The sequence below is a fragment of the Sceloporus occidentalis genome, unplaced genomic scaffold, assembly GCF_023333645.1.
Source record: "Sceloporus occidentalis isolate IW3139 unplaced genomic scaffold, rSceOcc1.0.p SCAF_34, whole genome shotgun sequence".
Classification (NCBI taxonomy): Eukaryota; Metazoa; Chordata; class Lepidosauria; order Squamata; family Phrynosomatidae; genus Sceloporus; species Sceloporus occidentalis.
The window spans coordinates 3,508,907-3,535,104 of record NW_028317014.1 but is presented as its reverse complement, the minus strand read 5'-3'; the positions used below and the strand labels follow the sequence as shown (position 1 = coordinate 3,535,104).

At 42.4% G+C, this 26,198-nt stretch overlaps 1 protein-coding gene across 1 annotated transcript; it reads left to right on the top strand.

Moving 5' to 3' along the window:
* The first annotated feature begins 4,244 nt into the window (after nt 1–4,244).
* Nucleotides 4,245–16,122, top strand: LOC149298142 (lysosome-associated membrane glycoprotein 2-like). Its single transcript, XM_089487633.1, has 10 exons — nt 4,245–4,676; nt 6,174–6,294; nt 8,010–8,128; nt 8,654–8,861; nt 9,046–9,201; nt 9,924–10,129; nt 11,032–11,145; nt 11,284–11,338; nt 12,300–12,467; nt 15,983–16,122. The coding sequence occupies exons 1-10, from the start codon at nt 4,245–4,247 to the stop codon at nt 16,120–16,122; spliced, it is 1,719 nt and encodes a 572-aa protein (XP_089343759.1).
* Nucleotides 16,123–26,198: the final 10,076 nt, after the last annotated feature.

The following is a 26,198-nucleotide window of genomic DNA, read 5'->3' as shown; positions in this document are numbered from 1 at the left end:
TTTAAAGCCCCCCCCCCGCGTGTGGCAGTTTGCAGATTTTATTTTTTTTCCGTGCGTTGAATGGGTTGAATACATGGGGGAATTTTGACTCTGAAGAGTGCAGCAGCATTCGGAAATGTAATATGCCAATTGTTCGGTATGTGGCGTGAAAAGCTCGCCCCCCTGTCTGTAAGGGGCGCGTTTTCACTGCGGCTTTGAGAAAATGTAATGTGTGCGTCCACTGTATCAAATCTTTAATGTGATCTAAAAGGCTATGTGACCGTATCGCATCCTTTTAAGACAAAGGTAAAACCTTTTTATTGTTTCACGAAGTATGACGAGGGTACAAGGTCTTTCTAAGTTGCTAAATAATGTAAATATGTGTCCCTTCAAAAAAGAGTGAATCTGTTATCTAGGTATTTTGTGTCATTTAATAAATATTAAATAGTTTATTTTTTGTGTTGCTAAATTTATTTGTGTGGGTTTTATCTGCTGTGGTCCTACATGATTTGTTTTAATTTCAAATTTAAATTAATCGGGCTCATTTATTACACTGGATGTCATTTAAAGCCCCCAGCAGAAATTCTAAACAATATTAGTGCATGTGTGTGAAGTACTGATATGAATTATTGACTGGTTATTTAGTAAAAATGTTATGGAACTGGCATTTATTCTAAATATGTGTGACGCTCACAGCCTCTGTCTTGCATCTGAACATAAGATTAGATACACTTGCTGCTACAATAATGTCAAGATATAGAGAAGTAAGTTATAATATATACACAGAATGCCATGTGTGTAACTAAAGCAGGCGTTCCAGATCTACCCACCAACGCTGAACTGGGGTTCTGAGAGAAATAAAACGCTTTTATATTGTTAAAAATAGTTTTTAAATTGTATATTTCTGTAAAGACGGGTTTAAGTCCTCCTAGTAGTAGGTCCTGCAATGTCCTTGCCTAACCCAAGCCATGTGCCCCCTTCTCCATTTCTCGTTTGTGTTGGTTGGTAATAAGGGTTAGTGTTAGGGGAGGCGAATGAGGAGGCAATTACTGGTTTTTAGACGGCCATTGAGCTCTGCATAAACTTCTAAAATAAAACAAAAGTCTCATTTATCTTATCTGTTTAGTTAACAGGAGGTAAAGACTACATACAAGCCAGTTATATGTCACATAATACAGTTTTTGGCATGGTAAGTCAGAAACAATGGGCAGTGAAGTCATAAATGCATGTAAAGTATGGATTACTTTAACATGTTCAGCTCTGCCCACCCACCCTGAGATTTCAGTACGTCCAAACTTTCACTTTACAAAAGATCATCAAATACAATTGATCATGTGCGATGTAATAAATCAACTAGCTGTCCGTCTCTGTCCAGAATTCAGCAGCTTATTCACATCATCAATCATTTCCCTGCCTGTTTGTCCCGTCTCTGATGCTGCCCGTTCAGGAAGGGACCAGGTATACCTGACAAAGATCTCAGAAAATCACAATTAGCCCGTGGTATGAGTTGCGTCCAATGTAATGAGTGGCTTACCTAGGATCGTTTTAGAACGGTACCATGAGGTGTATTCAAAGGTGGTCTGGATTCTGGGTCATCATCTAAGGTCTCAATAAAGCCCTGCCCAATCTGTAAGTAATGCCTTATCTAATGTTTCCCGCCAATAATATGCATCAATTTCAGTTTAAAAGGGGATTGTGTAGGTGGCGAGGACCGGAACCAGTGATGCAAGATTATTTTCTTGGATGCTGCCATAAAGATACGCTGAACTAAGTTTAATTGCCCCTATAACGCCAGCTTATGAGGCGTTGTTTCTTAACTTGGGCTCCCTTTCGTCTGTTAAGGTTGTGAAATTTTCAACAAAAACCCTAAGTGCCAAAACATACAAAATACAGAAACTTAGCCGGGAAACTCGCCGGGTTTGACCCGGAGATCGCCGGGTGACGCACCGCTTCTCCGAGTCAAGACCCCAATCCTCCGGTGTTTCTTCCCCCCCCCCCCCCCAACGTCGGTGGGTAGTCCTGGCTGCGTCCCGCAAGGGAAGGCTCTGGGTAGCCAAAGCCCAGACGTTCCCAGGTATGGTATAAAGTCCTGATTAACATAGTCTGTGCCTCCATAGACCTTCATTAGTCAGTGTGTCTAGCTGTGTGATTAAGACTAAGCTATTCTATTGTTTACTGCGAGGCAGTATGATAAAGACAAGACTGTTTTGTCTTGTGGTTTGAGTGGAGATAAATTAAGTCTTACACAAATCACAATAACACCAAAGTGTTTTTTGAACACTATCCCAAGTAGCTGCCCCACAGCCCTTCTTTGATAAGCTATGAGAGTCATAGGACTGGTTTGGAAGGCCCTCCGATCTCCCCTGACTGGGTTAGGGAGCTGTTAAGTTCCTGGAGTCTGAGGAAAGTCTGTAGACCGAGGCAAATCTACAGAACAATGAAATAAAAAGTGCAGAAAAGGGGCTGCACTCCCCCACCCCATTCAGGGAATTTGATAGCAAATCTATGTTTGTGTCCTAGTGGGAGAAACGCAGGGTATCAATCGAACACGTATCCATCATCAACAGCCAGAAATAGATAAAAGGGCCAATACAATGATTGTTTATGTGGGAAGCAGACGGCAATGCCGATATACAATATATATTCTTTCCCCTAAATTACCTGTGTTGTACAGTTTTTCTGTGTAAGTGTTTCCAAGGTTCTTTAAACCATCGGGCAAACTCCAGGGTGGGCCGGTGCGAGATGGATTATTTGACTGTACGGTGTTAGCATGTGTGTCACTGGTGTAAAGTGTGTATATGTCAGCGTACGCTGTTAACATAAGAGTGTGTGTATGAAGGCGTATGCTGGGTGTATGTTGAGTATCGGATGAGATCGGGGTTAGTGGTGCAAATGAGGAAAGCTTATGTTTGTGATATTAGAGCAAGGAGGTTGTGTGTTTGTATGTGCATCTGTTTTAGTTACAGCAATGTACCCAGGCACCACTAACCATATATATTATATATAGTGATTGTACTTTGTATTTTTTAGATAACATTATAAACTAAAAGGAAATATTTGCAGAAATGCATCTTATTTTAGCAATTCACATTTCTTACTATTCAATAGAATACCAAGATCTCAAAATCTGTTAAGAGATATACACTAAGCCTAAAGCGGATTGTGTTTCGGTTATTATTTTCTGTAAATAACATTAATAAATGACATAACACGCCACCGCTGTATGAGAAACACGCTCCTGGACCTCAGCACAAGCACCTTTGACTCAGCATTTACTCTAAATCTGTGTAATATTTTGTTTCACATGTCCTTCCCTTTCCATTTTCACCAACCACATCTAATTATTATACTCTGGATAAGAAATAAAAGCAATTCTCCATCCCTGATTTAAAATGCATTTAATAAATGAAAAAACAAACAAAAGAAATCAAATGGACAAATTGAAATATCATCATACCTGCCACCAATATTAAAGGTGCTGTCACACTTTGTACAGGGGTAGGCAATCTATGGCTCTCCAGATGTTGTGAACTACATTTCCCTTGATGCTTTGTCAGCATTATGACTGTAAGAGCATTATGGGAGATGTAGTCCACAACATCAGGAGAGCCGAAGATTGCCTACCCCTGCCCTAGTACAATAACGCAAGTAAATGTATCCGTTGTTTTAAAACAATAGAAGCAGTTCAAATCTTTCACGCCCATCTGGCCACTTTGCGTGTATCTATTATTACAAAGGTGTTAACATTGTGTTTAGATAAAGTTGCAGAGTTTTGAAGTCCATCGGAGGCCTGTGTTGGCTTGGCGTAGTCCCGGATAGTGTAAATGGGGCAGTTGAACCACTTCGGCAGAATCACACGGGCCCACGAGTTCATGATGTATTGAAGCAGAGTGCCATCGTATGACGACATATCCCATCATTCTGCTTCAATACATCATTAAGGTGGCGCGACATGTAAGCAGGTGGATGGTCCTCCCCCAAGCCCCTTCTACAGCCGCGAGCCCATCCTGCCTCTAGGCCCTGTCATCCTATTGGCCAGTCAGGCTTCCAATGGGCTGCTGCTCAATGGGCCGGTTACAAAAGAGATCTGTGCTTTCCTCCTCCGGCCCAATTACGCTTGTGATTTGGTGCCTCAGTCGCATGCTCTTCCTAGAGAATACAATGTCCCAGTGCTCAGCAATAAGAATAGAGGATGTGGTAAGGGCGCTGCCCCAGACCAGGCCTAGATAAACAGGTTGCTGGTTAAATGTGTGTCCTAGGCACGAATGGGCAGCTTCCATGTTGTTCTCACTGGCACAAAGTGCACTAAAAGGCAGGTCCTAACGTCAGGTGCACCTGGACCCACCGCTAATGACGACACGTCCCTGCATGACAACGGTTTGAGAAATATGATGCTAACAAATCTGGGTTTCCGGGGAAACTTGTCCCAAGTAACCATCTGCCCTGAGCCCAGGCTTACACCGGGTGCATCGCAGCTGCCCCCTGCCGAGAGCCACCAAGTTCTGGATCTGGAAGCCGGTGGAGCCACAGACTTCTCCACTAGCGATGACATCGGGTCACAAAGCTCTGAGAGGATGCGCAGGCCTTCACCCGCCACCAAGGGGGAAGCAGAGTCTCTGGAGAGCATGCAGCAGGCTAAATGCCCCACTAGGCCCAAGGCCCCTATCTTAATAAAGAGAATGTGGTTCTTCACGCATGTGCAATAAATATATTGACACGACGTGCTTTAACCAGTCTATCAATAACATACCTGCTCCATAATATCTATGGAGGCTAGGAGGGTGACCCCGGTATATCACATCATTCAATAACTAGGACTCTGTAAATATATTTATATTTTTCATTCATTACAAGCCACCGCCATCGTAATCCCTCTCATCATATGTACAGCGCTGTACACATCGTGGGTGTTATTCCCCCAGCCTCATGGAAGTGCCACAAACAGACCAACATTTCTGTTTATCTCTGCTTGAGCACAGGTGACTCCATCAAATCTGTTGGCACTGATCAATTCACAGGTGCTCAAGCACCAATCTCCCTTAAGCGTCAGTTACTCTTGGCTGCCGTGAGCATATTATTAAGCAGCTTCTAAGACTAATAAGCTGAATTATTGATGAGTAATAAACGAATCATTATAATAAATGTAAAATGACACGTTTAGCTATTGGCTCCCTACCGCGCCTATTTCAGCCCACAAAGAGTCTGTAAAACACAAGAACAATACGTACGTAGCTGATTGTGATTGGTGGGCGCGGTCTGGGCCGGTCATGTGATCTCGGTGTGTTGTTCTGCCGTCAGTCTTATACTTTGTCCCGTCGGCTCCGTGTTCCAGTAAGACTGTCTGGGATATGGAGCGCTCCGTGGCCGTTATTGCCCTGTGCCTGCTGAGCATGGGTGAGTGTCAGGGGTTAATGTGCGACTGAGGAGGCAAACGTGGTGTTAGTGGGGGATGGGCCCGGCCATAGATCAGCTGCGATGTGGTCTGTAGGGAAAGCCAACATCCAGCTGATAGGGTGAGGTCATCCTGGGTGGGTGAGGAGGACCACTAGAGTGCTTCTCCATGGTCACCCTGGGAGGTTATGGTGACCAGGACGCATCACTGAGCCTGGTGGGAAGGGGCAGGAATGGTGGTGATGTTGGGGCATTTATATGAGTAATAGTCCTGGGACTAGTCCCCACCAGGGCAAATTACAGTGTAGGCTGACCCTCTTGGCTTGTAAACTATATAGATTTATGATGAGGAACCAGGGCGTAGGGTTATCTGCTGTAAGGGGGGAGATGGCTCATCCTGAGTTGGATGCAGGAATAAAGTTTGGCCGGCTGATGGTGAGCCTGGCAAGTTCAGGCTCCCGTTTCAGGAGGGTGTCTGAGAAGGCGCCCATCACTGGCATCTGTTTCTTTCGTACCCAGGAGATGTGAGGGGAGCTGGCACCTTCAGTGTAAATCCGGAGCTGGCCTGGCACACTTTCAACCCCAGCCAACCCTAGCATAGAAAACAGACCTCCCTTCACCCAATAATCGCCCAATGCCAAGATGTGCGCTCGGCTCTCTGATGCCTACAGAGTACTTAAAGGAACAAACGTGAAGAACCTCATCTAGATGATCTAGATGACCGCAGTATTAGTGGTGTTCTAGATATTCCATATTTAAAATTTGGTATTTAAAATATTTTGTTATAATTCACCTGTGTTCAGGCAGTATTGTCTGAAATAAGCTCTGGCGTTACTGGAAATAGAAGTCCTGAATTGGAAGGTCACGACAAGGTTGATAAAAGGGCAATCCATCCACAAAGTGGCTTTAATATCCAGTTTCATGGTAATCTAGACTGGCTGTTTTATCTTGGTGTAACTTGATGCAGGTCAATAACCGTTCCACATGAACCTGAAGACTTCGTTACAAACACTTTCTCCGCGTGGAGAAGAGACTTTGACCCTTTGGTGCCGAGTGGAATGGTGGAAGCCGCTGTAAAGAATGAGTTTCTGCTTTTCAGATCAGTTTAAAGGAGCCATGGGTTAAGCTCTATAATAGAACTTGGTTGCCAGCCGTCAACCTTTTCTGCCACTTTGCTAAACAGGGGATGGAAGCCAGATTAGGCAACTAGCAGCTCTTCGGTGTCCATCGTACCAAAAGTCCATTGATGGTTGTCATGAGCTGTCGTCTAGAAACATGGAGAGCTTGTAGGCTTCCAACATCTGGATCATAGATGAGAAGTGACAGGCTTGTCATAAAAATAGTTACTCTGGTTGGTTTTAAGTCTTCGAGATGTTCCCATCATGCTCCTGTTTAGTTGGCTTTCTGAAATACCTGCTGCGTAGAACAGACTTTTGAGACCAGTCTCTTGACGTACGGCAGTCTGCATGATGTTGAGTTGCTGGTTACCATCTTACTGACCCGGTCCCAGCCATGAGGAACGTTATTCCTTCCATGTTTGTAAGAACGGTTATATGTTGCTGTGTGGAGCTGCTGATTAAAGCTCTGAGCCGTAATACTCTATTAGCTGAGTATTTCCTCTGCCTTCCCGTAGCCTCATCATATCTAAATGTGTAACGTATATAATCTAGATTGTGAGATCATTTGCCCAGGGCCCTCCTTACTTGTTTCTCGAAGTCAAATATGTTATATACTACTTATGTCCTGTTTTACCATTGTACAGCGCTACTGGCTATGATGGTGCTATATAAAATAATAATACCAGTGAGATCAGTCATTCTTGGTGCGTAAAAAGTCTACCTAACATTTTAGAGCGGCCTTTTCAGAACCGGAGGGCGCACCGTAGTTACAGCAAAGATACGACGCGTAATAATTTGGCTCGCTCATCCCGTTCTGTCTGTTTAGCTCTAAATCTGAAAGTGTTTTGAAAATGAAATAATCTTTTGTTGTCGGTCTCCAGGATAACGTGATAATAGTTCGGAATTGTGATAATGTTTTCAGATCAGTTTTGATTTGTGTAAACATTATTGCAATTAGTGCTGGCTCGTGTTATTCTGGATAACGATCTTGTTTGCTCTTACCGCGGCATCCATTATGTGGCACGGCATGGCGTGGCGTATACATTACTTACAGTTACTTCTCTGTCCCTGAAGATACAAATCCGACCAAAATATCCTATAAAAACTGTGTGATTTCCCCTTTAACTTGGACACCGATACCTAACCATGTGCATGCTACATCTGCAACATCTCGCTAATGTTATTCCTCCCCGTACCTGTCTATCGAAAGCAGAAAGCGCACATAAAAACGCTTACCACCTTTGCTGCTGCTCCCATCGATTGCAGCCCTTGGCCAGCATGGCTGCGGGTGGCTACTGATGCGCGCCAGTCCTCTCTTTCAGCCCGCATGTATAGTCTTCAGCTGCCCACCTTTGGCCCCTGGGTGGTCAAAATATATATATATATATATATATATATATATATATATATATATATATATATATATATATATATATATATATATATATATATAATGTAACTTCCACTTCAAATGCGTTCCTTTTTACCTATTTTTAATAGTTTTTATCTGTCTTCCAACAGGGCTCATGCGATCCAAAGGCTTTGAAGTTGAGATTAAGGATGCTTCCAATCACACGTGTATACGCGCCAGTTTGATGGCGAACTTCACCGTACAGTATGAAACAAACACAAGCACATCTGTAAGTCGTACTCGCCACTAAATCATTTTGAAACTCAAATCGCTTTTCATCATTCCGAAAAAAGCCGTATTGTAAAAAAAAAAAAAAACCCAGTGAGATCGGCTTCGCTGCACTCCGTCTACTAAATGAACATCTTGGTTTTTCAATGCAAGTTAATGTTTGAACCGGTTTTAGTGTTACTGTCCATAGTTCCAAGAAAACTTATTACAGACGGCACCAGTAGGTACTTTCCAGAATATTAGAGCCTCCCTTAGATGGGCTCACCTCATATTAATAATAATGCTAGTGGAAAAGTTCATTTTAAAATGAAGTTAGGCAGAAGAAATAGGATTTTTTTCCCCCCTTGTGTTTTTGGGCATATTGACCCCCCCCCCAATCCCCATCTAACTTGCCTGCGAACTTGGTTTAGTAAATAAACCCCTTATCAAATGTTGCAAATGGGAAAAGGCCAGGCTCCCCTCCCCCCATTGATTTAGGTGATGTTCTCTACATATAATCCATTCTGATTTTTTTGTTTTTGTTTAGAAAAATGTGAATTTCTCAGCACCGCCGTCTGTAACCACGACCGGGAGTAGTTGTGACGGGGAATCTCCTTTGCTGGTGGTACACTTTGGGGAAAGTCTGTCGTGGAGTCTGAACTTCACGAGAAACGACACTGTGTACAGCGGGAGCGTGCTCACCTTCACCTACAACACAAACGACACCACGTTCTTTCCAGACGCGCTCCCACAAGGTATTGTAATGGGGCCGCCGATACATTTTACTGCCTCGCATACATCCTTCTGTAAATCCACATTGTAATAAATTCACGCGCTCTAATAACGAGACCCATTCACGCAATTACAAAGCAGGGGATTTCACATATTGCATGCAGCCGATATAATTAAAAGAATTCCTTCTGCCGTCGCTCTATTTAGGATTACTAAGTTCCAGCACAAAGTTCTTGGATTCCATCCCACTGAACCGCACTTATAAATGCATCCACGATGAGGTCCTATCTTCTGGAAACGTCACCCAGCACATATGGAATGTAACGTTACAAGCGTTTGTACAGAATGATACTTTTGGTCAAGGTGAGTCTTGATCCACATGTCAGATGTTTGGGGTTCATGCCTAGTGGGTGTCCCACCTGCATCCCATCGTTCCATATATTTACTCATTGGGGTTTCAAGCTCTTGCCTACAGCGTGTTAAGACCTTGCCAAGCTTAGTTTTGAGATTCTTCCTTGTTTAGTGTTGAAATCTAGAACATGTCAGTATATAGGGGGGGCTAACTGTTTACATCAGTCTCTGTCCAGTTCTTCCTGGATGAAAGGAAACTTAGAGATCGTGGAAAGGGTCATCGTTCTTCCTACTATCCCATTGTTATGCCTTTTTATAGTTTCTGTTTACGCAATTCTTTCAAAGGTTTTCGTTTCCTCCGTGAGGACGGATGGCTTCCCTTCCATTTTAACTGTAAAACCTTAATGTGGATCAGTATGAGTGACAAGGCTTCCTGATTATGAATGATCTAAAAATGTGGGTTTTACGAGAGTTACTTCTTCTAAGGGTCATCAGTAGGTTCCTTATTGCGTGTGCGTGCTTAGGACTCTTATGTTGTATCTGTTTTCGCTTAACTTATGCATTGTTAATTATTTATCAGGCTTTGCCAAAGAAGACTGTACTTTCCACCCCAAACGTGGTTAAAAGGCACCCTGCCCCCTGCGTTTTCAGTAAAGAATGTTATTTTCTCCTGTACTTATTGTGCTTCATTCCATCGTACAATTATTATATTTCCTTTACCTTCTCCCCCTCAGAGGTCTCTTGTGATGCTGATAAACCAACACCTGCGCCTACACCAACACATGCACCAACTACTACTCCTAACGCCACAGTCCCTATACCCACCTCCAAGCCTTTGGATAAACCCTCCATTGGTAACTATTCGGTTTTTAATACGTCTGGGAAATGCCTCCTGGCTTCCATGGGTCTGCAGCTGAACGCATCTTCTCGTATCGGCAGCGTGGTAAGTTTGTTTCATGTATAAAGCACGCTTTTTCTTCTAATGCTGTTTATACCAGAGACAGGGGGCTGTGAATTCACTCTACTTTACTGCAGAGATTTCCCCCTTTTATCTCTACGAATTGAGACCGTCTTTTCCCCAAAGAGGGAACTATTATGAGATTACACCTTTTGGGTCAGGTAGCCCTCTCTGCCCCAGTGTTGCTGTGTTAACTAGCAGGATCCCTGACTGTAAATACGATTGGCTGTGCCATAGCATGTATATTTTGCTGCGGGTGGGATTAGATTCTTATTGGTTGTGACACCAGCTTTGTGCTCTGAAAGGCTTTGGGAGGGACCCAGAGCGATCGAAGCTTTGCCTGCTATTACTGTATGATTTAATCACTTAGTGGATGTCTCCTTTCCCGCGGCTCTGCTTCTTCACTTGCTTTTTCTTGTTCTTCTGTCTTCTGCAATATTCTGGTCTCTTGGAGTACTTCTGCAAAAGGGCGGAGCCACGGGGACAGCCTCCCCCTGTTCCTCCAATCAGGTGTGCCCAAAGGCTCTTCCCTTTTGCAGAAGTACCTGGATAATGGAGCTGATACGGGGGGAAGCGGAAGGAGCAGAGATGCGGAAAAGGAGGAGACCGGGACACGGATGCTTGAAGGAAAGAAGCCTTGTGTGTGAGTGACAAGCCCCTAGGCGTTGATACGGATCTGCAGTCTGAATAAAAGATGACCTCAATTATAGGATGAGATTGTTTGTTTTTTTTCCCCCTTTATAATCTAGAAAATATTTATTAGGGGCATAATATACTGTGATCGCGTGTATTAATTCGAATTATGTATGGCCAACTGTTAAGTGTTTTATAAAACCTCTTAAAGAAGCCCCCTTCTCTCATTAACGCGCTGCTCTTCTCGGTAGGGTGTATACAATATTAACCCCATCACTTCAAATGCATCTGGAACCTGTGGAAATGAAACTGCGACCTTGAAGCTCACCGATACCAGTGTGGTGATTGAATTTTATTTTGCGATCGTAAGTACTTTTTGTATGTAACTTGCATATAAAACTATCTTTTGACTGCATGCTTAGTTATGTGGACAAATTGCTGCTGAACATGTATGAAGTGCAGTGAAAATAGCTGATTAAATTCTTAATTTGTTGTTCTAATAGAGAAAAAGCAAATTTTACCTTCAGGAAGTTAACGTCACGCTGACAAATGGTTCTGGTGAGTTTTGATTATTTATATAGAAATTCTGTGCTCTGCAACGTATCTTGTATAAAATCCCTTTTACTCAGGTCAGTTTAATTTTGTTATTTTCTGTTCTAAAATGAACTATTTAAGTTGAAAGCCAGCTCCTTTGCAGAATAGATATAGCCATATTAGACCAAGAGTCGTTAGTTGATGCCAGTGTTTTTTGTTTGTTTATTATTGTGCAAACCTGTGAAAGATGTATAATCACATATGCTGTTAGGGCTTCAGAGGGCTCTTCATTATATCCAAAGATGAGGCTTGAGGTCCCGAAAAGCTTATGTGACTTCCTTTTTTTTTCCTGTTTTGGCCCAGTAAAAGCAGTGGTGTATTCTCGCCTAGGGTGGCAGGTCCATGGTGCTGGCAGTCCCCCTGCTTTCAAACCCAGGGGCTGATGGCCTCTTGGGCGATCAGGCTGCCCAATATCCCACTGCCCACTATGCCAGTTACACAGGCGATCATTGATATCCTCAACCGGGCTATGTGCGATATGGATGATGTGCCAACACAGCACGGTTGCCATAGTCTGCATTATAAGGCGCTGTATGCCTTTAAGACACAGAGCAGAGGGATATGAGGTCATATCCAGGCGCATCATGTCTTAAAGGTACGGAATGCCTTTTAATACAGTGCAGACTGAATAGGTGGGGGCGGAAGGTAAATGCATTGCTGGGTAAAAGTAATCAACTTTTATTCAGATCTATTAAAGGGAAACTGAAAACCCACAATTTTAGTACATCCTACAGTGTCTGGCCATGTTCTTTTCCTTCTAAATAAAGATGAACTCATGTTTGCACTCTTCATGTTATGTGGATCAGTGCTTGCTGAAGACCTCCCCATGCATGAAGTCCTAGACAGGACTGCAAATGTGGCAAAATGCTGCGTCTTATAACCATTACTTTGATCATGTTGGTATCTTCTTGGTTTTGTATTTCAGCATCCTCATCTGTATTAAACCAAAACTTAAGTCTATGGGAAGCTTCTGTAGGAAACTCTTACCTGTGCCGAAAAGAGCAGGTTATTGTAGTGTCTGAGGACCTGCGCGTTAACACCTTTGAAGTGAGGGTCCAACCTTTTGGTGTACGTGATGAAACATATGCAACAGGTAAGAACCTGTCCTTTCTTATAAATGACTTCATGTTATGTACGCACACACATGGTTCTTACAGAGAACAGTCTGTGTACCTGGAGCTCCCTCTTTTACATACCGTATTGGCTCGGATATAGGTCGCCCCCGTATATAGGCCGCACCCTAAAAGTTTGGTGCTTTTTAAAAGAAAAAGTTTTTAATAGACATGCTGCCACTCTGTCCCCCCCCCCCGAGATATGCTGCCACTCTCCACCCCCTCGAGATATGCAGCCACTCTGTTCCCCCCCCCCCCCGAGATATGCTGCCACTGTCCTCCTCCTCCCCCACGAGGTATGCTGCCACTCTGCCCCCCCCCCCCGATTTACCAGAGCAGACTCCCGGGTGTCTTGCGGGGCCAGCAGGGGACATCTACGCAATACGCGTATACAACTTCCGGTGCCAGCACTCAGCGGATGTACCGGCACCAGAAGTTGTATTGCGTAGATGTCCCCCGCCGGCCCCGCAAGACACCCGGGAGTCTGCTCTGGTAAGTCTTGGGGGCAGAGGTAAAACGCATCGTGCGGACGTTCACCGGCTGCGGCAATGCACATAAACAACCTCTGCTGCCGGCCCGTCTGCACGATGCGCTTTAACAATCTCCCTTGCCGGGACTCCCCCGTGGGAATTCCCAGCAAGGGAGATTGTTAAAGCACATCGTTCAGACGTGCCGGCAGCAGAGGTTGTTTATGAACGTCTGCACGATGCACTTAGACAACCTCCCGTGCTGCCCCCCCATGGGAAGTGCTGGCAGGCAGGGCCGGACTGGGACTGAAAAGCAGCCCTGGAAACATTTGGAGAGCAGCCCCATATAGTTTTTTTCGCGATTGAGCTCTTATACCCACACGCACCCCTTATACATACCCGAGTCACACTATTTGCCGTACAAATAACTATAAAACACGTTCTTTTTATCATATTATTTGTATTAAAATACCAGAAAGCAAAACTGTTAAAAGGCCCTAATAAATGAAATATATTACACATAATGGAATCAAAACATTTACTACTGCAAACATTTTTAGATTGAGACATTTTTTGTTTTTATTTCCTTTTATTTGCCAACCTGCCAACAGCCCCTTCTACGCCCTTTTTATTTTCCTTGGCACAGAGCCCCATGTCAAGGAGCTTTCAATTACTTAAGTTAATAGAACCTGATTAAGTTAGTAGAATCTGATTTCTTTTCGTATTGCAGGGTACATCCAGAAAACAAACACAGATCAATTCTGGTGGAATGCCAGACATCTGCCCCAGGCTTGCCACTCTGCCCCCTTTTAACTCCCTATATGCCCCTCTGCCTCCAGAAATGCCTTATACCCCCTATATGCCACTCTGCCATATAGGGGGTTAAAAGCCATTTATAGAGGCAGAGTGGCATATAGGGGGTTAAAAGGCATTTATAGAGGCAGCGTGGCATATAGGGGGTTAAAAGGCATACCATGGGGCACTCCAGAAAAGCCTTATACCCTCCTATATGCCACTCTGCCCCATGATATGCATTTTAACCTCCTATATGCCACTTTGCCTCCAGAAATGCCTTATACCCCTATATGCCACTCTGGCATTTAGGGGGTTAAAAGGCATATCATGGAACAGAGTGGCATATAGGGGTATAAGGCATTTCTGGAAGGAGAGTGGCATATAAGGCATATCAGGGAGGCAGAGTGGCATATGGGGGGCATAAGGCTTTTATATAAAAAAATTATTATACAGTTTGTTAAAAAAAAATAAATTGTTTATTTACCTTCAACTTTGGGGCTTTTTCTTCCTGGCCTCCGTCCTCTGGTAGCTGCAGGCCGCCGTTTTCTATGTTGACAGGATGTCAGTGACAGGACATCCGGTGCTCCAGCAGTCTGAGTGTGAGGGGGCGGAGCTTTCACCCCTCACGCTCCTCCCATCACTATGTGGCCATCAGATTAATGGAAATTTAATCGAAACGGCCGATGCGTGCTGACACCGCCGGCCGGAGCTACTTTAATTCTTTTTTTTTTTAAATTGAATATGCCGGATCGGCTTGCCATATAAAGTAAAATAAAAAAAAGTATTAAAGTAGCTCCGGCCGGCGGTGTCAGCACGCATCGGCCGTTTCGATAAAATTTCCATTAATCTGATGGCTGCATAGTGATGGGAGCAACATGAGGGGTGAAAGGTCCGTGCGAGGGGGCGGGGCTTTCACCCCTCACGCTGCTCCCATCAGTAGGCGGCCATCGCACATGGCCGCTGAGTGCTGATGCCGCCGGCCGGCGCTGCTTTAATACTTTAATAAAAAAAGAATTGAAGTAGCGCCGGCCGTTTAGATTAGATTTCGGGCAGCTGCCCGGCCTACAAATCTCCCGGCCCACCGGGAAATTTCCCGGTATCCCGGTGGGCCAGTCCGGCCCTGCTGGCAGGGGAGGCTGTCTGAGCGTATCAGAGAGTAGGATGCAGGTCCCCTGCACCGCTGTGGGGGATCTGTATCCTAACCCTGCTGACTGCCCGGCTCCCAGAACTGCATGTCCCGGGCGTCACACGCTAGACCCCGAATATAGGCTTGTCCCGGGCTTCACACGCTAGACCCCGAATATAGGCCCGAACTAAAGACTTAGTGGGGGGGGGAAAGTGCGGCCTATATTTGAGCCAATACGGTATATATTTTGAACATAATTTTGTTCATGGTTTCCTTTACCCTACCTCTGCAGCCTTGGTTGATCAGCAGCAGCTAATGGTTCCACTGAATGTATGGTGTGTGTGTATGTGTTGTATAATGCAGGTGCTGGAGGACCTGTGACCTAGCATGGTACCTAGTCTTTCCATTTTATACTGTTTGTGTAAAGGAGTCTTATAACAACGAATGTCCCAGAATACAGATCCAAATCTCATTGCTACGGCAGTTAAGATGTTTGTGCAAAGGTCATAGTGCAACAAAGCAGGATTTTCTCGTGCACCCAGGAAACCCTATTTAAAAACGTCTATCTTAAATGTAAATGTCTGTATATTAATTACCCCACCACTGTCAGAGTATCCCAATCTTGGCAAGTTCTAACTAATGCCTAGTATTGCTTACCAAGGTGCTAAATCGGTGTTCCTGCAGCACTGACGCACTCCTGCTAGCTTAAACTTTCTCTGGACCCCGTTAATGACCATTAAAGTACAACTGTAGGAACAAACATAGTACTCTGGCACCCGCATCCCACTGTCTCTCTTCCCATGATGTGCCCTTTCTCTAGTAGCTCAGAATGGTAGATGGGTGTGAACGTAATCCTCTACAGCCCATAATGTCAGAGACAAAGGAATGTTTAATAAACTTCAAAAGTTTTAAATACCTTGTCTATACCATCGGTAGGTCATAGTAAATCTTGGTAATGCCCTCCTACCCCTAAAACAAGTGTCCCTCTGGTATTTTTGAAATAGTGGCAGGTATGCTTTTTTGCTTTTTTTTTTTTTCTTGCATGTTTTTGTTTTCTTCTTCTCTCAACACCAAGTTTTTATTTTGTTTTTTTGTTCCCTGTTTACAGCTGATGAATGCTCACTCGACGATGGCTCCATTTTAATTCCAATCGTAGTTGGTGCAGCACTTGCTGGCTTAATTATCATTATTGTGATTGCTTACTTAATTGGTAGAAGAAAAAGCTATGCTGGGTATCAAACCCTTTAAGGGGCATCACACTGATTTGCACTTTTTTTTCTTTTTTTTCTTTTTTAAAAATCTATTTGTTATTTCTTGGTTGAGATTTAAATTTTCTCTTCCACTTATTTTAGCTTGGGGTGGCGCTTATACTACACCTGTATATGTACATTGTTTGTTTGACCAAAAGTACCAGTCATGGCATTTCTGGTCAAGTAACGACTAGTATGGTCCAATCCGGCAACACCTGAAATAACAAAGGAGTTTTTACTTTTCTTTTTCTCTCTCAATCTAGATTTTCTGATACACACTAACGCTGCTAAAATAAAAGGGAATGAACCCTGTCATAATGCAGTTTCCCATCCTCTTATTTGCTTTCATATTTTAATGTCTTTTGTTTGTGTCAAGCATTCCGGTTTCAGTATTAAGCCCCCCTTTCCTAGCTTTGTATTTGGGGTGCTGTATAACTTAATATTTCTACATTATCCACATATCTTAGAAAATAGGCCTTTAAATAAAATAAAAAAGGCCATGTACTGTCTTCTATTTCCTACCACCATTCTTTTCTGTGTAACTTACTGTAAACAGTGTATACACAAGCACCCAAAAGATGAGACGGACGAAGGTAGTCCAGATACTTCATGTATATCCAGTATAACTGAAAGATACCTGACCTTAATGTGTTGCTGACTTTATCATCGATCCAAAGCAACCATGGGGTTGTAAAACCTTACACAGAAAATACATTTTCTGTCGCAGAGATCATGTGACCTCCTATGACTAAACTGAGTCCTTATCTAGAGGGGGCAGGGTGCTTTTGCTTCAGAACACCTTGTGTCTCTAACTCATGTCTGGGTACTGCAGGTGAAAGTACAAAAAAATACTGGTGGCATGTAAATGGTGCACGCCGGGTATCATACTCAAGTGATTCTGTTGCAGAGTTTCAAAAGTGGACTGTAGTAGACAGTGAAGTGTTCCGATCATACCACTCAATACTTTTCACCAGAATCACATGTTGCGTATAGCTGCCTCTAGTTTCTTATTCTTCCAAGCTAGCATGCAATCTCTTTTAGTATAAAAGGTCTAATGTGTACCAGTTACTGCCTAAATAACTCCTGTTAAGTTTCCGTTACATCCTAATAACATGTTAACATCCTCTCTTAGCTAGTGTTCAGGGATTCTTGGGGAGCATTACTCTAATATTATAGTCAGCTAATTATTTATTGTGATGGACCCATGTTCAGTAATGGAATTAATTTGAAATTTACCACTTTATAGTTATGTTCTTGCACTTTTTTTTTTTTTTATAGAACTTATTTTTTGTATGTTTTTTTTTCTTCTGACTGAATGCATTAAAAGTATTAAAATTGTGTTCTATACAATAAATTGGAAGAACAAAAGTTGATTTGCTGTTTTTATATGCTGGCCAAAGCATTGATTCTCATCTACAACGTCCCTCAACGTACCCCTACCTGAACATTAACAAGGGTAATAGTGTTTCATTGATTCCCTGTCCGCTTTAATGCCACTGACTGGCTGCCTAAAGCCAGGGAAGCAGTCCCCAAAACTAGTGGTGGAGCTTTCTGTCCATGAAAGCATTCCTTCTTCCTCCTTTGGACATCTCACTGAGCCAAGACTAGAGATGACTGGGAGAAAGTATACAGCGGGGGTGCAGGTGCGAGCTGACAAGCTAGGGGATACAAATGCATATTGGGGATTCTACAGAATTCCTCCAAGAATTTGCGAAGGGGAGTACATGAAAATTCCCCCCCTGGGGGGCACTCTATCATATGCGTTAAAGTGCTGGAGTGTCCCTTCTGTGTGCTGTGTGTTTGAAGTGAACAAAGTACTGGAAGATGAAATGAAGAACACATTATTAGCTTGTGCCTGTGGATTGCCCCTTTTTGACAGGCTATTTAGTTGACATTTTGAAGGCTGGCTCCAAGGGCTGTTGTCGGAGATGTGGTTTTATAATTGACAACAAAATGTTTTTGTTAAATAATGCGAAAGGAAACTAAAGGGGGGGAAAAAAACTGGTGAAGAGCACAACAAGAGGGAGATGGAAGAGACCAGAAATAAGAGAAGGGAAAGAAAAAGTGGGGTAGGAGGAAAGAAGGGAAAATAAAAGAGAGAAAATTGAGGTGAGACTCTCCTCTCCCGGTGATATGGTGTGAAGCCTCAGCTTGGTCTGTGCTACTAGAGTAGGGTCACGCAACGCAAATACGGAAGTTATGATGCAAACTGCCATCAACCCTGCTGCTTCTGCGACCCAGAGGTCTGGGGTTTACATCTTTACTCTGAGACTGTCCCAGTCAAATGGTGACGGTACAATGCTGGGCTGAGGCAGGGGGGGCTATTTCCCCTAGGATGCTCTCAAAAAAAATGGCTGGACCGACTTGGACCAGCCCACTTCTGGGTGCAGGTAGGGAAGGTAATGTGAGTGAGTGAGTGTCTGTCTGTTAGCATGAGTATGTGTTATTGTGTTTTAGTGTATGTATGTTTGTAGCATTAGTGTGTGTCTGTGTTATAGCGAGGGACGGCAAGGGGCCTATGGGGCCTCTTGGTGATGCCAGCCCTGGACAGGTGGCAGCACTTGCTGTGAAATGATATCTGCGTGAACACTTGCCAGACAGAGAGAGCTGTTAGTAGATCATTTATGAAAATGCTCTTTAAAGTGTCATTAGAAGATTTCTTCTATGCTTAGTTATCACTTCCAAGTTAAGGAACCACTGCGGGTTTTCTTCCCGTTATTTGTGACTCATGTTTAGAAGTTTGCTGCTGGAGTGGGTTCTTACGTGCGTTATGTTTGCTTTTTTGCTTTTTTTTTTTCTTCCTTTCTCCACAAGGTAATTTGGTTTGAAATCTGGATGTTAGCACTGCTTATAGAACATTTTTTTTAAATTATTCCTTCTTAACATTGTGTGTATGCATACGTACATGCGTGCGTACAAAAAAATTGTCCTGCATGAAATCATAGCTGTAGAGTATGTACGTAACCAGACTACAATCAAAGGGGGAGAGAAGATAATAATCTTGGGGAAACTTTCAAATTCTCATATTAAATTCTTAATTTTTAAGCATTTTGCTCAATGAAAAAAAAAAAATTGGCTTTTGACAATTTTTCAACTCTGACAGTAATTTTTCTTAAACTTTTCTTGTTTTCAACGTAATTGAAAATACACAGCTTGACGAGCTAGGGCATGGAACTTTTCCTGTCATTTGCTGGTGTTTCTGTAAAACACTAATCTTTACATTACATATATTTGCTTTCAAGTCCATCATTGGCTGGAATAACAGCCCTGGAAGTCCGGACATGAAATTCTATTTTTAATGAAGTGATGGTTTGCAGATTACCTTTTGTCAGTTTTGTGTTGCTTTGTTTTTCTTTATTTTTTTTTTGTTTTTTCCTCCCGTTTTTATTTTGGCCGGCACTGTAGCTGAAGATTGCTTTGCGGATCAGGACTTCACTGTGCCGATAATCGTGGGAGCTGCATTGGGAGTCTTAGTAATCCTAGTGACGGTGGCCTATTTCGTTGCTCGCAAGAGGAGTCTATCAGCTGGATATGAACATTTTTAAAAAATCAATGTGCAAACAAAAAAAGCTATTTGTGTGACTTTAATTTCTTATTTTTAGGATCCTGTGTTTTGTTTTTTTTTGTTTTTCTTAGAGGGGTTTTAAAAAAAAAAAACAACCATATAATAGAAATGAGACTATGATATAAGCACATTAGTTTTATAAAACCCACTATGGTACTTTTTGTATGCCACATTCTAAAGGAATATTTTAGTATTAAAACCTCTTCCAAATGCACATTTTCTAAATGTCACTGCTCCCCACATTAACAAACCTGTGCATAGTATTAGTTCTGTACCACTATGTATTTAAGGGACCTGCTGGAGTCCAGTTTGCATATACATGACCCTTTTGTTATGAAATTGTAGTTATTGTATGTACTATATATGTATACTAGTGTGTGTGTGTATATGTATGTAATTGGTATACACACAAAAACCAAAGCTATTCAGACCCCTTGCCAAATGTTCTCATGTTACTAAATTACAAATGGCACATTGATATTTTGTTCTGTATGATACTTTATTTGAAAATCCAACTTCAAAAGTCAGTTATGCAAGCAACATACTTCTACTCTTCAACTCACACACGTTCTATTTGATGGAGCCACGTAAATTAATATACATACGATTTGTCCTCAGCGTGGGAGTGATTCCAGCCTGTTTTTCATGGAGAATTTGCTCCAGGTTGTTGAGGTTAGGTGGCTGCACGTTTTCCGACACTGCCTTAATTAGTTAATACCATTACATAAGTTATGGCGGGTAAAGGTGATGGATAACCCTTCAACTTAAAATTAAGGGGGTAGTAGAAGATTTCTGAGGGAAAAACAAGCCTTCTGGCTTGTCTGGTGTCTGTAGATGAGTGTTAATAATACTTCTACTACCCCCTTAGTTTGTTAATGGAATTAAAATCAAGACTTTGAGTTGCACTTTTTGTTCTTGAGATAATCTATTGTTTTTTGGCCTTGTGCTTTTGGTTCTTCTTAAGCATCAGTCGTTCTTGTTTCTTATTGGAGGGGCACAGTTTTCCTGATTACATTTTTGCTCAATATCAAAGACATATCTCCATCTAGCAGATATTAATACATCACTTAATTTCATAATATAATACAAATATAGCAAGCCAGAAAGAACTGATCAGACCTCCCATACTAGCGGTATCAGTCCATGGATAGTAAGTTTAGGTGAGACTTTAACGTTTTCTTCCCCCTTCATAATCAATGAAAGAAGGAGAAAGGCTTTTTAGTCGGTATAGAAACCAATATTATTTGATAAGCTTAAAACCACAATAAGTTTCCTTTGGCTGAAGAAAGAAAAGAATATATCTATACACATACACATGTTGTGAGAGCGCGACACATCAATTTTAGGATATAAATGATTATAGATAGATTGGTGATCAGTCCATTTTACTGAAATATTTGGATCTAAATGAAACAGAACGAGGTTCCTTATCTTTTTCTTTCTTTTTTTTCTTCTGTCACTCTCTTTCAGCAGCTGAAGAATGCATTGCTGACACTGATCTGAGCTTCCTTATTCCAATCGCAGTGGGGACAGTGCTTGGATTTCTTATAATCCTTGTTCTTATCTCTTATTTAATTGGAAGAAGAAAGAGTCGCACAGGCTATCAATCTGTTTAACATCTAAACTATCCTGCGTTTCCTTTCTACAATCTTTGACTAAATTCTATTCTTGTAAGATGCTGGCCGCTTCATCCATAGTGGAATTAAGGTTTAAAATCTTTTGCCTAAATATTTGTGCAAGAAAGCCAATACGACTTTGTTGGTGTTTAGGGGAGATTTTTTTAAACCAGGTTTTCCCCTGACAATTGAATAACGTATTCCATAAGTTTCTTGCTTCCCAAAGAACCAAGTATATGTGTGACTCTCACTCTGGGTAAAACACAATTGCAAAGTATGCTACAGCCCGATATAAATTCCATCACTATTCTTTGGGAGATTTTAAGGAAAAGCCGTGACATTGCATTTTCTCACCGAGGTCTCGACATTTTAACGTATAGCTCCTCAAGGCTGCTTATAAAGTACTCACGTGTTATTATCTAGCTACTTTAATGAGGACAGGTCCTTTGTTGCATTAAGCTCTGTAATAGATTGTGCATTATTATAATTTATTATTATCCACCATCATATTCCACAGCGCTTTATAATTGATAAAAAAAGTCATAAATAGTGCCTCACATGAACAATCTGATTTTATAGAAACAAAAGATGATGAGCATCCTGTTGAAATAAATATACAGGAGGAGGCGGGGAATATGTAATCCAAATGAAAAGGTTTCTGTTGAGACAGAATGGGTCATTGTTACAGGCATGACTCAACTTTCTTAAACTAGTTGGCTTAATATATTGTGTTGTGTTATTCAGAATGCACGCTATACTAAAGCTGACCATTGCAGTCAAAAGGCTCGTTAATTTTGATTTCTATATATTGAAGGATTCTACATATATTACACTACATAACATAATGAAAGTCTTAAATATAATCTCCTTAAATAATTTTTTGGAATGTAGGCTTGATACGTTGCTTACATATTATGCTATCACGAAATGAAAACATCAATAAAAACACATTTTGATGCTATTTGCAAATAAACTATAAGAACCATGCATACGTTTGTGTGGTGATGTCACACAGCACTCATACACAATACATTTGTAGGTCTATCTTTAAAGTTAATAGGCAAGCACCCACGGACAGTTACCTGCTTGTGGGTCCCCAAAGATGGCTAGAGTCCATATTAACCCCTCATTGCCTTCCCTCTTGCTCACTTTATATATGCTGAAGCCTCATTAGTCTTGATTTGCTTGCGGTGATTCATAAAGTCAAAGTATATGCTCTAATTACCAGAAGAAACACAGTTTAGGTACAGTCCCATTAATGTTTAGTGCAGAAACCCTGTCTGTGTCTTGCATCTAGATCATCATAGCATTATCTTTATTATATTTGCATACTGCTTCTGTTTTATTGTATTATTCATATCTTCTCAATGAATGACCTTTAAGTGCAAATCACCATACATTGGTATGTATTCAAATTTCTTTGTGTTTTTTTTTTTAATTATTCAGAACTTGTTATAATTTGCTGTATTTCATTATTACACATTTTTTTGTACTTGAATTGTCCAGGAACAGACGAAGAGCCACAGGTTGTCGTACCATTTGTATGCCTGTCCATGCCCTCAAATAATACCAGCACAATCACAGTTTTCAGCACTTTCCCTTGTTTTTTGGTGCCTGCAGCAGTTTTATAAATAACACCCACAGTGTATAGACCTGCTGAAATGCGAATATAATGAATGTTATGAAAGTATCTTGGAAATGAAAGGTGTTTTTTAATGGTACCTTGTAATTGATGTATACAGGGGTGATTGTCTGACCTTGGGCTTATTCACTAAAGCGAGAGTTGGCGGGAGAAGTGGAGTTTGACTTCTCTTAACATTATGAAGGGTTAACCAGAATGAGCTTCTGCTCTAAGACTATAGAGTGTATAGCCCAGTATAATATATACTTAAATCGGTGAGATTTTTTTTTGGAAGGTCGCTTCTGTTATTAAACATTGTTTTATACACTAGCTCAGCCATTCATAAAGAGCAATGAACATGGTGTGGCCCTTTTATAATGCATAGTGCCAACTCTTGCTTTAGTGAATAAACCCCTTTGCGTAAGACCCAGTGGTCTGAGAAGACAAAATACCCATGTCTACAATGTATGTATAATTGTATGGTATACATATAAATATATATATATAAAAATGAAATAAAGGTATATGGAAGAAAAAAGTACTATTTTGTTATGTGACTCTGGTTGTTGAGAACAGGGACAGGCTGACAATTCAGTTTGGCCCTAACAGTTTAACCAAGCATTTGCACACCAAAGGGACCTACCATATACACAATACATTTGTCACGTCCTACCCAGGCTGCGGAGCTGCATATCTCGCTCTTGCTTCAGTTTCCCTGTTTTGCTTCGATACATTCCTGGATTTCCTTTTGCTCTGTTCTGATCTTCCATTCCTTGCTTCTGCTTCAGCTCTTTGCTTCAGCTCTGTTTCCTTTATAAGGTGTGCCCCACCTGTGTGTTCTGTTTGTCTCAGTCTGCAGTTTACAGGTATGTCTCAGTGCTATGTGTTTGGATTACATGTTTGGTTTGTTTCGTACCACTGTCGGCAGGGATTAGCGTTACGACCCACCGTCATTGGAGTACTTTGGCGTGGTGGTGGGCTAAGCATACTATGGCCATATGATGTGACGGAATCTCCAATTGTTATCACATAGTTCTAGGCTAGTTCCTGTATTCATGTTTGTCTGTCTCTTATGTACCTTTGCCCTTCTTCCTAGAATCATCTGAGGATTTCGGTTCCTCTCTCCTCTCCCCATGTCCCAGTTAAGTAGTCCTATCCTTGCTTATAGGAGAAGCGTCCGAGGATCCTGGCTCCTCACTCCTTCCCCTGTGTTCCTTGCCTTGTTCCCTGTCCTTTGTTGTGCCCTGTATCATGTATGTCTTGTCTGGTTATGTTTTGTGCCTGTTCTCCCTGTCCCTTGCTTGTTATGTTTCTGCTATATCCTTTGCTTAGCTTCCATACTCCCAGCCTGCAGCATCCTGCACGTGATTCTAGTGATATGTTCATGCCTGCTCCAGGGTGCCTGCAGGATATCACTTTGTTTCCTTTTGGATTACATCTGCTGATATGTCAGGGCGCTGGTATGTGGCTGCACAACCCTAGGTGCTCAACACCTGGGTGAGTGTGGTCGCCCTGCAACCAGGCCCTGTCCAACTCCGCTACTGCACCGTAACTCCTGCACACAATCTTTGGGCGCCCTGGGTCCTTTCAGTTATCCATATGGACCCGGTTTCGTGACATTTATGTGGGAGGCTTCATTGGGCACAAGCCCACACAGCATTGGCCTGGTTGAGAGATTACGATCTAGGGTGCATTCTAGGGTGCAACAAATATGGCCGATAGTGGATAAACGTACACGAAGACGCACAACCGGAAGAAACTTTGTTTTTTCATGTTTGTAGATATACTAGTGTAGCTTATTAGTTAAGACAAAATCCCTAAATTCTAACCTGAAAAAACTAGTAGCGTGTAAAAAAAATTCCTAACACTCTAAACGGACGTTTCACCAAGATGCACCTCGGCTTCATCAGGGTGGAGAATCGGAAAAGCGGAAAACCCAGCTTTGGCACCAGGATTTAAAGGTCTGTAAGAGCGACTCTACCAGCCTCCAGCAGGGAACTCGTCCAGCAGCTTGCTGTCCAGGGGTTAAATGGGAGGAGGTTTAATTGCACCTCCCCCAACACATTAATAAGGTTTTGGTAGCAGTATAAACTGCTTTGTGTGCCCACTATGTAGGAGGTGAGAGTAGGATCTCACCCTATTGAGAGTGTGCCTTGACGTGGCGGGTGAGCTTAATTATGCTTTGGCCAATTCATATAACCAAAACCTCTCATTTATATTATGTTTATATATTTTTTGCCAACTTTATCAACCAATGAAGAGCCTGAGTAGCTGCCCTTTCCCATTCATTCTTTAGTGTGAAATGAATGCAGCTACGTCAATGCTGCTACTAACTGTTAGTGTTATACACTGCTCAAAAAATTAAAGGGAACACTAAGATTACACATCCTAGATCTGAATGAATGAACTAATCGTATGACATACTTCCGTCTTTACATAGTTGAATGTGCTGACAACAAAATCACACAAAATTCTCAATGGAAATCAAATTTATCAACCCATGGAGGTCTGGATATGGAGTCACACTCAAAATGGAAAACCATACTACAGGCTGATCCAACTTTGATGTAATGTCCTTAAAACAAGTCACAATGAGGCTCAGTAGTGTGTGTGGCCTCCACGTGCCCGTATGACCTCCCTACAACGCCTGGGCATGCTCCTGATGAGGTTGCCGATGGTCTCCTGAGGGATGTCCTCCCAGACCTGGACTAAAGCATCCGCCAACTCCTGGACAGTCTGTGGTGCAACGTGGCGTTGGTGGATGGAGCGAAACATGATGTCCCAAATGTGCTCAATCGGATTCAGGTCTGTGGAACGGGCGGGCCAGTCCATAGCATCAATTCCTTCCTCTTGCAGGAACTGCTGACACACTCCAGCCACATGAGGTCTAGAATTGTCTTGCATTAGGAGGAACCCTGGGCCAACCGCACCAGCATATGGTCTCACAAGGGGTCTGAGGATCTCATCTCGGTACCTAATGTTAGTCAGGCTACCTCTGGCAAGCACATGGAGGGCTGTGCGGCCCCCCAAAGAAATGCCACACCATTATTGACCCACCGCCAAACCGGTAATGCTGGAGGATGTTGCAGGCAGCAGACCGTTCTCCACGGCGTCTCCAGACTCTGTCACGTCTGTCACATGTGCTCAGTGTGAACCTGCTTTCATCTGTGAAGAGCACAGGGCCCCAGTGGCGAATATGCCAATCCTGGTGTTCTCTGGCAAATGCCAAACGTCCTGCACGGTGTCGGGCTGTAAGCACAACCCCCACCTGT